Source organism: Prionailurus viverrinus, unplaced genomic scaffold (assembly GCF_022837055.1).
Source record: "Prionailurus viverrinus isolate Anna unplaced genomic scaffold, UM_Priviv_1.0 scaffold_39, whole genome shotgun sequence".
Taxonomy (NCBI): Eukaryota; Metazoa; Chordata; class Mammalia; order Carnivora; family Felidae; genus Prionailurus; species Prionailurus viverrinus.
This window is the reverse complement of record NW_025927607.1, coordinates 1635545-1649271: the sequence shown is the minus strand read 5'-3', so window position 1 is coordinate 1649271 and position 13727 is coordinate 1635545. Positions and strand designations below refer to the sequence as shown.

The 13727-nt window shown below is 50.4% G+C and overlaps 1 protein-coding gene across 6 annotated transcripts in view; it reads left to right on the top strand.

Moving 5' to 3' along the window:
* Positions 1-13727, top strand: part of COL6A3 (collagen type VI alpha 3 chain) — an 80880-nt gene that overhangs the window by 22843 nt on the left and 44310 nt on the right. For 3 of the 6 annotated variants that reach the window (XM_047846386.1, XM_047846388.1, XM_047846389.1), the window contains 5 exons: positions 3507-4091; positions 5782-6381; positions 7734-8306; positions 9908-10516; positions 12562-13167. In XM_047846386.1, the coding sequence (XP_047702342.1) occupies positions 3507-4091; positions 5782-6381; positions 7734-8306; positions 9908-10516; positions 12562-13167 (2973 nt within the window). The remainder of the gene's footprint in view (positions 1-3506; positions 4092-5781; positions 6382-7733; positions 8307-9907; positions 10517-12561; positions 13168-13727) is intronic. The other 3 variants (XM_047846387.1, XM_047846390.1, XM_047846391.1) reach the window with 2 other exon arrangements.

The following is a 13727-nucleotide window of genomic DNA, read 5'->3' as shown; positions in this document are numbered from 1 at the left end:
TTCACTTGCGATCCAGTCATCTGAAAAATGGATCTCAGGGGCTCATTACAATTCTGAGAAAATTAGTCCAGGACGATGGCACGGCCTCTAAGCCCGCGTGTTACAAGCGCCCTTGCAGGTAGGTGAGGGCTGCCCCGTGGGGCCCTTTCTGTGCTGGGTATTGAGAGCTGCGCTTCTGAAGGTAAGAAACCACACGACGCTCACTTGGTGGGATATTTACGAGAAACCATTTTCCTGTGCTTCTCAAGTTTCGGAGTAGTTGCGTTGAGTCGCGAGGTCATGACGTACATCTAGTCAAACTGAGGGCCTTTGGCAAAATAGCCCAACGGGACTCGTTTATAAACATCAAACGAATCGCATCACGTAACGAATACGCATTTAACAAGTGTGGGAGGAGAATGTGGTTTTCGAAATGGAAATAAGAATACGGTTTTGCCTGGCGCTGAGGCAGCTGAGCCTCAAGGCGGATCCGGTTGTGCCAACTTACATTAGTTGGTGATCTCCCCCGTCTGCCAGAGGTTACCAATGGCCTTCTGCATTATCACCGGGTAGGGAAAATCAGAATTGATGCAGAATTACATCCTGAAAATTCGCTTGATATTTCTAGACCTCCCTCTCATCGGACTACAACTTACCAAGGTTGCTCCAGGCTCGTGTGCGTGTGGACACACACGGATGGTTTCCATAGCTTTTGAAAACGATGAGGGAGCAGCAGGGCTGTAGCCGGGAGACCTGGCCTTCGGTCCCCGCTCTTACGTTAACCAGCTGTGTGATCCTGGGCAGGCTGCGCAACCACCCTGGGCTCTGATTTCTTGAATGTATGAGAGAGGAGTTCCCTTGGATGAAGAGATTTCTGTTCCAGGAGAAGTTTCAAATTCTTTCTCCTTTTTATTTGTGGCAACACGTTGCTCACATTTCAGTTTTCCCTAGCTAACTCGAATATTACCTCCTCACGTGCAGACAGCATCTTTAATCCTTGTGACCGATTTGTAATAGTTAACAAATGTTCCTGGCGATCTGGTCTGAGCTGGATACACAGTGCTTGCTGGTGGACGAGAGAGACGTGGCCGCCGGCCTGTTGCGGGATAATGGGGAGCTGGTGGAAATGGGGGCCAGTGTCCAGACGCAAATATTCCGAGGGTCAGAAGTTGTGTGGGGCTGTACACAGAAGAACAGGGGGAGAGAGCTTTGGACAGGGTGGCCGGGGAAGGCCAGTTGGAGAAGCCGCAAGATAGAAAGGGGGCAGCAGGTGAAGGACAAAGGGACGGTGTTCCAGGTGCCGTGGCTCTGGGGCACCGAGGAGACTGGCTGCTTTCCAGAACTTTCAGCAGGCCATGGGGCTGGAGCTCGTTTGATACATGGAGGCTGGAGAAGCAACCAGTTTAGGGGGTGAGCGTGAAGCCTAGTGCCGACGGCGTGTCTCAAGGGCTGGAGAGGTTGCCAGGGCCCCGAGCTGCTAAGAAGCTGAGGAGAATGAGACCAAGAGCCCCACTGCATGTGTCCACATGTGCAGGTCGCTGTGGCCCTGGCAGATCAGTGTCACTGCAGTGCCGGGGGCGCGTGGAGAGGAGGGGCGGGAGAAGCGGGTGAGGGCAGAGGACGCACCCTGCAGGGGGTAGTGGTGCAGGTGAGGCCAGCAGCCCACTGACTGGCAGGACCTTCAGTTTCACCTCCCAACAAGGGTGTTTCAAACCCAGTCCGAGCAGAAGACAGCTCTGTTTGGGTTGGCATCACATGCCAGGAAGGGGGATGTCACTTACTGGAGGTGGGGGGGGGCTGCCACTCAACAGCTGAGTGAGTCAGCCTGCTGGTCGGGGTGACAGCTGACCTGTCTTTTTATTCATCTCCCGTGTATATTGCATACATATATGTCTATACAGGCATGGGATGCCGGAATCTCAGTCGCACTTCTACATCAATGGTGTAGGAGGGCTGTGTGTGTGTGTGTGTGTGTGTGTGTGTGTGTGTGCGCCTCCAGGCAGGTTCACTATCCATGTGTGCATGAAATGCCACACGTGTGGTTAACCGTGCATACATGCATATGTGTGCATATACGTATGTCTTTTACGTACATGTTGAGGGAAGGAGAGGGCAGGGCCGTGTGGCATTCCGTGTCTTTCACACGTACATAGAGGGAGAATCCCGCGTGTATGCACGTCTCTACGGAGAGCTTAAGGACTTGGAATTCATTCTCTGTACCACAAGCTGATGCCAAAGCAGTGGTCTCCATGTGCCTGTCCTTGTGTGCTTTGCATCTATGTGTGCATTTACGTGTTTTCTCTTTTCGTATAAATTCTTTTGATGTTTTATTTATTTTTGAGAGAGAGAGGAGAGAGAGAGAGAGAGAGAGAGAGAGAGAGAGACTGAGCGCGAGTGGGGGAGGGGCAGAGAGAGAAGGAGACACAGAATCTGAAGCAGGCTCCAGCCTCTGAGCTGTCAGCACAGAGCCCGACGCGGGGCTTGAACTCATGAGCTTTGAGATCATGACCTGAGCTGAAGTTGGATGCTGAACCAACTGAGCCACTGAGGCGCCCCTACGTGTTTTCTCTTAAAGAGGAGAGTTTGGACGAGTGATGTCCGTATAGTCAAACGTCAAGGTATATAATCCATCTGACAGTGTGGAGTATTGGAGGCCTCCTCACGTCCAGATACTTAATAAACTGTAAGCACTCCTCCCTCTATATCCTTGTGAGTGTTGGAAGTCCTAGCAGGTTTTTGGATTGGGTGTCATGCCTGACACGGTACTTTGTGCCCACAGCTCAGGTGGGCGTACGGCAGGTGGACACAAGCTTAGAGTCACAAGCTAGTGACCTTGCCCAGCTGTCTTTGCTTTGTAGTTTATCACAGTCCTGATACGTAAGTTGCACCTTCATGGTGCAGGTCTCTTAAATGAAAATCCTTCTGTGCCTCTTGCTGGTTTTGACATCGATTTCCTTTTTATAAGTTTTATGATGTCAAGGAATTGTTTTTGGTTTTTTTTTCATTGCCTGAAAAACCCAGGCACGGAGAAGAGAACGGAAGGCAACGGGGGTGTGCCTGCTCTATACTTTTGTACTTGGCAGTGGGTGTTTATGAAGTCACAGTTGTGAGATGAAGTGCCCTCTGTGTAGACACTGATCGCTCCTTTAAGTATTTAAGATCTAGCTTCATTCTGGACCCTAAAACCTAACCTACAGACTTTTGGCAGAAAAGGGCTTCCTGGCTTTTTTACTGACAACATGCTGCACAGGTGGTTGCTAAAGCTCATTTTGTTTTTGTGCAACTATTTTGTCAAAGGTACTAAGGGGGTGGGGGAGGGTGGGTCGGGAGCCCTACCTGCCACCCCCTAGGGAGGATGCAGCTGTCACTGATGTGTGTTACGACTGGTTCTTCGGGGACTCCCGCTGACCTCACACTGGCCAGAGCAGATGGGAGTGCCCCTTGAGTAGCGTTAGCCGTAGAGATGGTCGTAGTTGAATGTGACAGGTAAGGCCATTGTACTCACCTTATAACGTTGCTACCTACAGTCATTGAAGTCAACAAGAGAGACATAGTTTTCCTGGTGGATGGCTCATCCGCACTGGGACTGGCCAACTTCAATGCAATCCGAGACTTCATTGCCAAAGTCATCCAGAGGCTGGAAATCGGACAGGATCTTATCCAAGTGGCAGTGGCTCAGTACGCAGACACTGTGAGGCCAGAGTTTTATTTCAATAGCTACCCCAGTAAAAGGGAAGTCATTGCCGCCGTGCGGAGAATGAAGCCCATGGAAGGCTCGGCCCTGTACACGGGCTCTGCTCTGGACTTTGTTCGGAATAACCTGTTCACTAGCTCGGCTGGCTACCGGGCCGCCGAGGGGGTCCCAAAGCTTCTGGTGCTGGTTACAGGCAGTAAGTCCCTAGATGAAATCAGCCAGCCTGCCCAGGAGCTGAAGAGAAGCAGCATCATGTCCTTTGCCATTGGGAACAAGGTTGCCGACCAGGCTGAGCTGGAAGAGATTGCTTTCGATTCCTCCCTGGTGTTCATCCCCGCCGAGTTCCGAGCTGCCCCTTTGCAAGGCGTGTTGCCCGGCTTACTGGCGCCTCTCAGGACCCTCACCGGAACCACTGAAGGTATGGTGGGGAGCAAGTCAGATGCACAGCAGGGTGGTCTCCAGGCAGAGCCTTTGAGCTTAGATGAGAGATGGCTCTTAAATGATGGAAATGAGAATGATAAACAGAATTTATTTCGGGCTTCCTTTAGTTGGGGATTGTGTGACTTAAATGCCATATGATACGGATGTATGTTTTAAAATGCCATATGATAAGAATTGTATGAACTTGCCAAATCATCAAGTAGAAATCTTATGACGGAAGCTATAGGACCAGGACCACTCGTCCTTACTGCTTCTGGCCTAGGAGGTCACTTCTCAGTTGTTACCTCTTGTCAGATCCCAGGGCTCTGTGTCTCCCAGTGACTCCTGTCCAGCCTCCTTCTGCCACCACCAAGATGTGGCCTGGCTCTTGCTTTCCTGAGCTGACAGTCCCCTCTCAGTGGCCCAGCCCCGAACGGTGCAGAACATTAACCCTCTCTCCTTTTTCTAAGGGCCTTTCCTTCAGTCAGTGAATGGGCATGGAGACAAAAAGCCCAGTGGTTTCTAAAATCTTTCATTTAATATGATTGTCAGGGAAAGGTTATTTTGAAAGACACGATAGCGGTCTATGAGCTTACAAGTGGATGAGTACAATTCGCCGTCCTTAACGAAGATGAATATCATGCCAACCAGCTTTTCCGCCACACAAGTGCACCACTGGAGGACTGTTGGATGCATGACTCACGTTGCATGATGCATGCTTTCTCCCCAGGCTCTCTGCTCTTCCGAAAGCCTCCTTCTCTTCTCCTTACCTCCTGCACACTTCCGGTCCACACTTTCATGGCCAAAGTTGATGGATAGACCGTAGGATGAAATTAATTGTTAGGTTTAAATTTTAGGGAGACACCAGGGAACAGAGGGGAGATAATTTTCCTAAAGGCACGTTGTACTAAATGTGTTGCTACGTATCCTCTGATTTGAGCACTCTACTTGTGATTCATCGTGTGTACAACCTCAGCCAGACGTGGCAGCTAGTGTTTTTGTACTTGAATGTCTTTCCACGATGCTATTATCTCACCTTGGAGGAATTCCTACGGGCTCTCCCATTGGATTATTGCCCGACAATGCTGTGACTCCCCACAGAAGAAGGGTACCGGTAGAGAGTGACAAAGGGCTGGTCCTAGGAATGCTTCAGGATGAGAACATTCCAGTTTTATTATTTTTTTAAACCTTCAGGATCTCATGTTCTCAGGTGGACTCGGGCTAACACTCGTAATCTATCCGTAAGTGGAAATCTCTCTGCAGATGTGTAGAGGTGAATCCCGGGGACCCCCGTCTCACACACGTAAACCTGACCGTGACCGTGGTCATAGATAGGACTGAGGCAGAAAGGCACAGGTCCCTGGTAGCGTTTGCTTCTAGGGAAGGAACGTTCCACTTGGAGGATTCTGATCATTTTTGTTGGTTGCAAACGTCCTAACTTTGGCACTGTATCTTTCCGCGAGCCAACTTGGTTTCGTCAACTTGGCTATCGATATGCCTCACAAACACCAGCCGCCACTGGTGGAAAATATGCAGCCCTCTGCCATATTTTACGAGATGGACGTGCTTTGCCTCACCGACTGTCTGTGTGTTCTGAATGTTGGCATGTGTGCCCCGTGTCGCAGGCACACATGGCATGCCCTCCGCGGTTGTCTGTGTCTCACTTTGTTTTCTGTGCTCCACTGCAGTTCACGTAAACAAAAGGGATATCATCTTTCTTTTGGATGGATCGTTCAACGTTGGCAAGACCGATTTCCCTTATGTGCGGGACTTTGTAATGAACGTAGTTAACAGCCTTGATGTCGGCAGCGACAATATCCGTGTCGGTTTAGTGCAATTTAGCGACACGCCAGTAACAGAGTTCTCCCTAAACACATACCAGACAAAGTCAGATTTGCTTGCTCATCTGAGGCAGCTGCAGCCCAAGGGGGGGTCGGGCCTGAACACCGGCGCGGCCCTGAGCTATGTCCATGCCAACCACTTCACCGAAGCTGGCGGCAGCAGGATCCGCGAACACGTGCCACAGCTCTTGCTCCTGGTCACAGCCGGGCAGTCCGAGGACTCCTATGGGCAAGCTGCCAACGCCCTAGCGCGCGCAGGCGTCCTGACCTTTTGTGTGGGAGCTAGCCAGGCGAATAAGGCAGAGCTTGAGCAGATCGCTTTTAACCCGAGCCTGGTGTATCTCATGGACGATTTCAGCTCCCTGCCAGCCTTGCCTCAGCAGCTGATTCAGCCCCTAACCACATATGTTAGTGGAGGTGTGGAGGAAGTTCCATTCGCCCAGCCAGGTAAAGCTCCCCAGCTGCGCGGGGCTCCCTTCCCCCAACACTTCCCCGGTGGCAGGTGGCCCAGCCTGAACTCCAGCGCGCGGTGAACTGTAGAAGAAGACCGGATTTCTGTGCTTGAAGTAATTTGGGGGCTTGAGACACTGTACCAGCAAGCTGAGGTTCTCTGTCTAAGGTTCATTAATGAAAGAAAGGTCTGGGAGATGCAGCTTATGTCCCTCCCGTCTTATCCCGGCTCCCCCCCACCACCTTTTTTTGCCCCAGTGCCCGTGAAGTTTCTGGAACACACATCCAGACGGAAGGGAGAGCGCGAGGGATTGACGCCCTCTCGTATCGGAGAGTGCGTTGGGGCCGGTTAGAAATATTAACTAACTTAAGTATAGGAAAAGAAAACAACAACAAAAAAAGACAGTGACATTATTTTATTTATATGATTCTTTCATGTTCAACATCTGCTGTACACACAAAAGTTATTTTTTGCAAACCCAACAAGGGCTGCATCTTTATGTGATGATAAAATGATTTCCAAAGGAAGTCGGGAATATTACTGTTCTTGCAGATTAATACGGTGCTGAGGCCCGGATGCGTGGGACCTGCCAGCTTGTGGACACCACACAGAGGGGGAGCAAGACTGAGCCAGTTTGAAACCTAATCAAATACCTCCAAGAACCGTTTGACCTGAAAGTTATGTTCCCGTTACATGCTACATGTTGTGGCCCCCTGTGGGCCTTCAGCCCTGTTTCCTGTTGGCTTAGTATAGCAGATTGGGATGCACTGACAGACAGCCTGACCCACAGAGGAACGATGGGTGCTATTTGGGGTCCTGGCCCATAACTTCAAACTTAGTGAAAAGAAAATCCAGTTAGAGCAGGTATGTGTCAACTCAGTTATCTATGGGTGGCTAACCCGCATCAGCCTCTGGCGCTAAGGACTGGTCAATTTTTAAGACAAAGGACAATAAGGACCACGTTTTCCGTAGCTTGATTTATAACGGCTTGAAAACACTGTTCTCTTACAGTGATTGCCACCAAGAATAGGACCCTCTGGGGCTTATGTTGTTTTGCTTTGTGGAAGAAGCACGGTGTGGGATCGGGTAGACCCCTCCGGTCCTAGGCCTTGGCAGATATGAACTGCTCTGAAATGGGGCGTCTTAATGACAGCTGGTGCTTGAGGCTTCGACAGCGGGTTTTCTCCCCTCTTGCTGGTACAGTGATCATCAGATGAATTATGTGACACCCCCCCCCCCCCCCCCCCCCCCCCCCCGGTTACCAAATCCTAGTGGCGCTGGGCTGAAGTCACTCTGGTGCCCGTTAGGTTCTCATCCCTCACTGTGTCCTAACCTACTTCTGTTGTAGAAAGCAAGCGAGACATTCTGTTCCTCTTTGACGGCTCAGCCAATCTCGTGGGCCAGTTCCCTGCTGTCCGCGACTTCCTCTACAAGGTTATCGACGAGCTTGATGTGAAGCCTGATGGGACCCGGATTGCGGTGGCTCAGTACAGCGATGATGTCAGGGTGGAGTCCCGTTTTGATGAGCACCAGAACAAACCCGAGATCCTGAATCTCGTGAAGAGAATGAAGATCAAGACGGGCAAAGCCCTCAACCTGGGCTACGCGCTGGAGTACGCGCAGAGATACATTTTTGTGAAGTCCGCCGGAAGCCGGATCGAGGATGGAGTGGTCCAGTTCCTGGTGCTGCTAGTTGCAGGAAGGTCCTCGGATCGTTTGGACACGCCGGCACTCAACCTGAAGCAGAGCCAGGTGGTGACCTTCATACTGCAGGCCAAGAACGCAGATCCCGCCGAGCTGGAGCTGATGGTGCCGTCCCCCGTCTTCATCCTGGCCGCGGAGTCACTCCCCAAGATCGGAGACCTTCAACCACAGATCGTCAATCTCTTAAAATCCGTGCAGGATGGGGCGCCGACACCAGGTACGGCATGGGAATTCTGGTTGCTTCTGCGGCCCGGTACCGGAGGGTATGAGTGACAGTAGGCCGCTGACTCTTTCCCCACTTGAATTGTCTAACGGTTCTCAGGGCAAAACAGGAGAATCCGGGTGACATGAGAGTATTTCATCATTAGGGTCACCTGGGTGGCTCAGTCGGTTAAGCCTCTGACTTTGGCTCAGGGCACGATCTCACGGTTCATGAGTTTGAGCTGTGCGTGGGGCTCTGTGCTGACAGTGCGGAGCCTGCTTGGGATTCTCTCTCCCTCTGTCTCTGCCCCTCCCCTCCTTGAGTGCTCTCTCCACCACCCCCCCCACTCTGTATCTCAAGATAAAACTTCAAACAAATTAAAACAATAAGTTAAAAAAAGAATTTCTCATAATTAGGTACATGATAAAGATTTAGACATATCAGTAGTTAAAAATCCATTTAAAAACACTATTTTTACTATAAGCACAATAAAAGCCACACCCGTGGATACATTGTAGCTAAAACAGTCTTCATGGGTATGATCTACCAATGTCTTATTTTAAGCGGGTCTCACCGTGCTGTAATTCATCCACAGTCCACTTACCAAGAATATAAGGTGTGATGAGAGGGGGATAGATCCGCACCCTAACTGCTGACCTAAAATTTCCAGCTGCTACTCCACGTTACCATGACTTGGTGTTTAACCGCTTTCCATTTATTGGTAAAAATGTGGTGAAGAAAGTCGTTAATTGCACCTATAATAACCCTTTGGAAAAAAACCCGAGAATTTCCAACTTCTACATTGACCAGGGGGCCCACACGCTGTTGGCTTTGGATGGTGACCCAGACATCTGGTCTATACGTTTCCCTGTTGCCCCGCTGTGACTTACAACAAATCATTTGAACCCCCCTCTGTGCAACATGCTAATGGGCAGGCAGGATGTACCTACCGTCCTGTTTCTCCCCTGCCCAACACCGTTTCTTGAGGACACCTTGGAAAGTTGACAATGCTGCACAGGCACCGAAGGTTCTAAATTAAAGGCCTGTCCTTCTGTCTACCTACCTGTCTGTATTGCTGTATTCATTTTTGATTTCCGCTGTGCCAAATTACCATAAATTTAGTGGCTTAAAACAAAATGAATGCATCGTCTTCCGTTTTCGAGGTCAGCAATCCGAAACCAGTTTCACTGGGCTAAAAGCAAGGTGTCAGCCAGATTGCACTCCTTTGGGAGGCTCTGGTGGGTCATCCGTTTCCTTGCCTCGTGTGGCCTTCGCTCCTTGGCTTGTGGACCCTTCCTGCATCTTCAAAGCAGCAGCGAACCCTCTTCTCTCTTCTCTGATCTCTGCTTCTACCTTAAAGTTCTTCCTTGAACTCTCATCGTCTCCTCTCCCTCTTAGAAGGACACGGGATTGCTTACACTGGGTCTGCCTGGATAATCCAGGATAATTTTCTCATTCCCCAAGCACTTAATTCAGTCATACCCGCAAAGTCCCCTTCACAAGTTCTGGGGATTCTTGATCGGCTACCTCTGTGGGGCCATTCTTCAGCCCTCCATGATCTGTAGGAGATGGTCCCTCTCGGGTCCTGTGTGTCATGGATGCTGTCTGTCTCCCAGTTTCAGGTGAAAAGGATGTGGTGTTTCTGATAGATGGCTCTGAGGGTGTCAGGAGCGGCTTCCCTCTGTTGAAAGAGTTTGTCCAGAGAGTGGTGGAGAGCCTGGATGTGGGCCCAGACCGGGTTCGTGTGGCCGTGGTACAGTACAGCGACCGGACCAGACCTGAGTTCTACCTGAATTCATACATGGACCAGCAGAGTGTGGTCAGTGCCATACGCAAGCTGGCCCTCCTGGGAGGGCCGGCCCCCAACACCGGGGCCGCCCTGGACTTTGTCCTGAGGAATATCCTGATCAGCTCGGCCGGAAGCAGGATAGCAGAAGGTGTCCCCCAGCTCCTGATCGTCCTCACGGCTGACAGGTCTGGGGATGACGTGAGGGGCCCCTCCGTGGTCCTGAAGAGGGGAGGGGCAGTGCCCATTGGCATTGGCATCGGGAACGCCGACATCACAGAGATGCAGACCATCTCCTTTATCCCCGACTTTGCCGTGGCCATTCCCACCTTCCGGCAGCTAGGGACTGTCCAGCAGGTGATCTCCGACAGAGTGATTCAGCTCAGCCGGGAAGAGCTGAGCAGGCTGCAGCCAGTTTTGCTCCCCCCAACGAGCCCAGGTAAGGAGGGGATTCCTTGGGTCATTGTTTCTAGAAACATCCGGGGCTACTCGTTTGGCCTGTGGGCTCTGAGTGTTCTCTGTTGGTTTCCTCTGCCTTGGGGGGGGGGGGGGCGGGGACTGGCTTTTCATGAAGAATTAGGAGCCGTGTGCCTTTGGTCTCAGTGGCTGGAAGTGGCACAGGCCTGGGGACATGCTGAGATTCATGTTTGGGGCCAAATTAAAGTTTCAAAGAGGGGCAGGTGCATGCTTTAGTGCAGACCCCCCACGTCTGTGTAGAGGCTTCTGCACAGATATCAGAAGGGATGGGGCCATCTAGCTGGTGGCCCTAGTTCAATGTCAGTTCTATGCTGCCCCTGGCAGGTCCAGTTGGCAGCCTTCTGTGATCAGGGAGGGAGCTTGACCATAGGGTCCACCCAGCTGGGGGCACAGTCTCTGAAATATTGGTGTTTCTAGAGCCCAAGAGTGATGATTGCTTTTGACTTGCCTGGTGCTAAGAAGTAAATGGATTAACTGGCAGTATCCCAACTTGCTCTTATGACTGCAAGATTTATTCTATTTCATTGTTCCTGTGCCCCTTTTCTAGGCCTGGTTACAGTAAACTAGAAAGCAGTGGGAGCCTGGCCACTGAAGGGGCACTAAGATGTGTCCAACCCCCTCAAAATACCCACTGAGTGCCTGCCTCCCCAGGGTACTCAGGTGGGGAGGCTCACAGTGGTGGAAAGCCAGCAGCATCCTTGTTCCCTGTGGCTTACATCCTACTGAGTGCCATCTGAAGCCTCATGGCGTGGAGAGGGGGAAAAGGGAAAGGCAGGGGGGAACAGAAGGAAGCCAGGAATAGAAGAAGCAAGTGAGAGAAGAGTCAGATGCCAGATACGGTGCCCTTTGGGTGAATGAAGGAGGTGAGGGTGACTGACGTGGTGTTGTTTAAAAGGGCTGGCGTTTCCTCGCTGGTGTCCAGGACAGAGTGCGGCAGGCCCCACAGGCCTCCGTGGCATGTTCTAAATGGTTTGTGATCAAATAAGTTTGGGAAACAGAGAGAGAGGTTCCCCCCTCTAATTGATGTGTTTTGCATATCTCCAATACAATACAAGAATGACACGTTTCCAAAACTTATTTGGCTGCAGGGTCCTTTTATCTATGATGCCTCCTGAGGTACCAGTGTTCCCAAGAATGCACTTTGGAAATCTTGTCGTAGTGCATATGCAACTTCTTTGTTTTAAACACAAGCATATATGTCTATAGCATGGCTGCTCTCCCACACTTCAAAATGAGTATTTTCTACCTTCACCTTCTTCCTTTCCCACGTCTTCTACACTCTTCTTCTTACCAGAACTGCTATCCATATCTCAGCCCTGACCTGTTTCCAGGTGAGCTGTCTCTGCCTGCAGGACACCTGCCCCTCCGAGCAAACCAAGGGCGCCATTCACCATTCTGTGTCCTGCCTCACTGGCTCTCCAATGAGGATGGGAAGGATGATTCCCTTTACAATATAAACATATCACTTTTTCTTCTTTCTTAAAAACTCTCTCTTGATGCCTGCTCCCCTCTCCAATAGTGCCTGAATCTTTTAAAAGAATTCTCTCAATCTTCACAATTCCTCTCTTAGCCCACCCCCATCTGTCATTCGCTGTAGCCACTCCACAGAAAGCACTCTTGTCAAGGTCTTTACATCTGGAAAACCCAATGGTCAATTCTCAGATGCCCTTCTGCTTGATCTAAGAGAACCTGATACATGTCACAGTTAAGATCACCTCCTTCCTGAAACACCATCCCTATTTTGTCCAGACATGGCTCTTGTGTATCTGCTCTCTGCCTCCCTCAGAGTTTCTCTTCTTTATCCTTTTCTGGTTCTTCCTCTTCTCCCTGGCTTGTAATCACTGCAATGCCAGGACTAACTACCAGGACTGGTATTTTAGCTATAATGGCCAGAATTAGGATACTTTTCCCATCAGGTGGTGGTTCCATGACAGACTGGGAGGTGGTTCATGAACACTAAGAATTTGGTGCCAACAAATGTGAAACCCGTGGTAACGTGATTTGCAGGTGTCGGAAACAAGAAGGATGTGGTCTTTCTCATCGATGGGTCCCAAAATGCTGGCCCTGAATTCCAGTACATCCGCACCCTCATCGAGAGGCTGGTTGACTACCTGGACGTGGGCTTCGACACGACTCGGGTGGCAGTCATCCAGTTCAGTGAGGACCCCAGAGTGGAATTTCTGCTGAATGCCCATTCCAGTAAGGATGAAGTACAGAATGCAGTGAGGCGGCTGAGGCCCAAAGGCGGGAGGCAGATCAACATTGGGGGTGCCCTGGAGTACGTGTCAAGGAATATCTTCAAGAGGCCACTGGGAAGCCGGATTGAAGAGGGTGTCCCTCAGTTCCTGGTCCTCATTTCTTCTGGGAAGTCTGATGACGAGGTAGACGATTCCGCGGCAGAGCTCAAGCAGTTTGGTGTGGCGCCATTTGCGGTCGCAAGGAATGCAGACCAGGAACAGTTGGTTAAGATCTCCCTGAGCCCCGAGTATGTGTTCTCGGTGAGCACCTTCAGGGAGCTGCCAAGCCTGGAGCAGAAACTGCTGACCCCCATCACAACCCTAACCTCAGAGCAGATACAGCGGATCCTAGCCAGCACTCGCTATCCTTCTCCAGGTAAGATGGGGTATTTATTGTTGCTCTCTGAGTATTTTTGATATAAAAAAATAACAAGTTCAAAGATCCATAGTACTCATGATAAGTTAAATTAAAATAAAGGGACACCTAATATTGAGCCAGTTATGTCAGTGGCTTGTTGCAAGGAGGGAGGATGCACATGACGGTGAACCACGGAGCATCTCAGTAGAGGGTGTTAGGTCTTAGGATAGGATCAGAGCCTGTGGTAGGCAATTTTGTGGGAGGCTTAAGGAAATACGATTTGGCCTGGATTGGATATTGTCAAGAAGTGGAAGTAATTCTATGATTTGGTATCTTTCTTCATCTTATGGCTACAGCTGTAATTGGTGAAGAAGCAGTAGTCGTTCCTATTAGCAGGGAGGGCAGGTGTTTGGTTATTTTCATCTTCATTTTGTCAGTGTGGACCTATGATTCTGATGTTCTGTGAAATCTTTTGTGTTCTACAGGAGAACCCAAGGCCTGGCTCTGTGTGCTGGGCCAGCTTTTCTCTTTCTCAATGTAAATGGCTGAGTTCTATGACTTGCTCAGCTTTTGCTGTG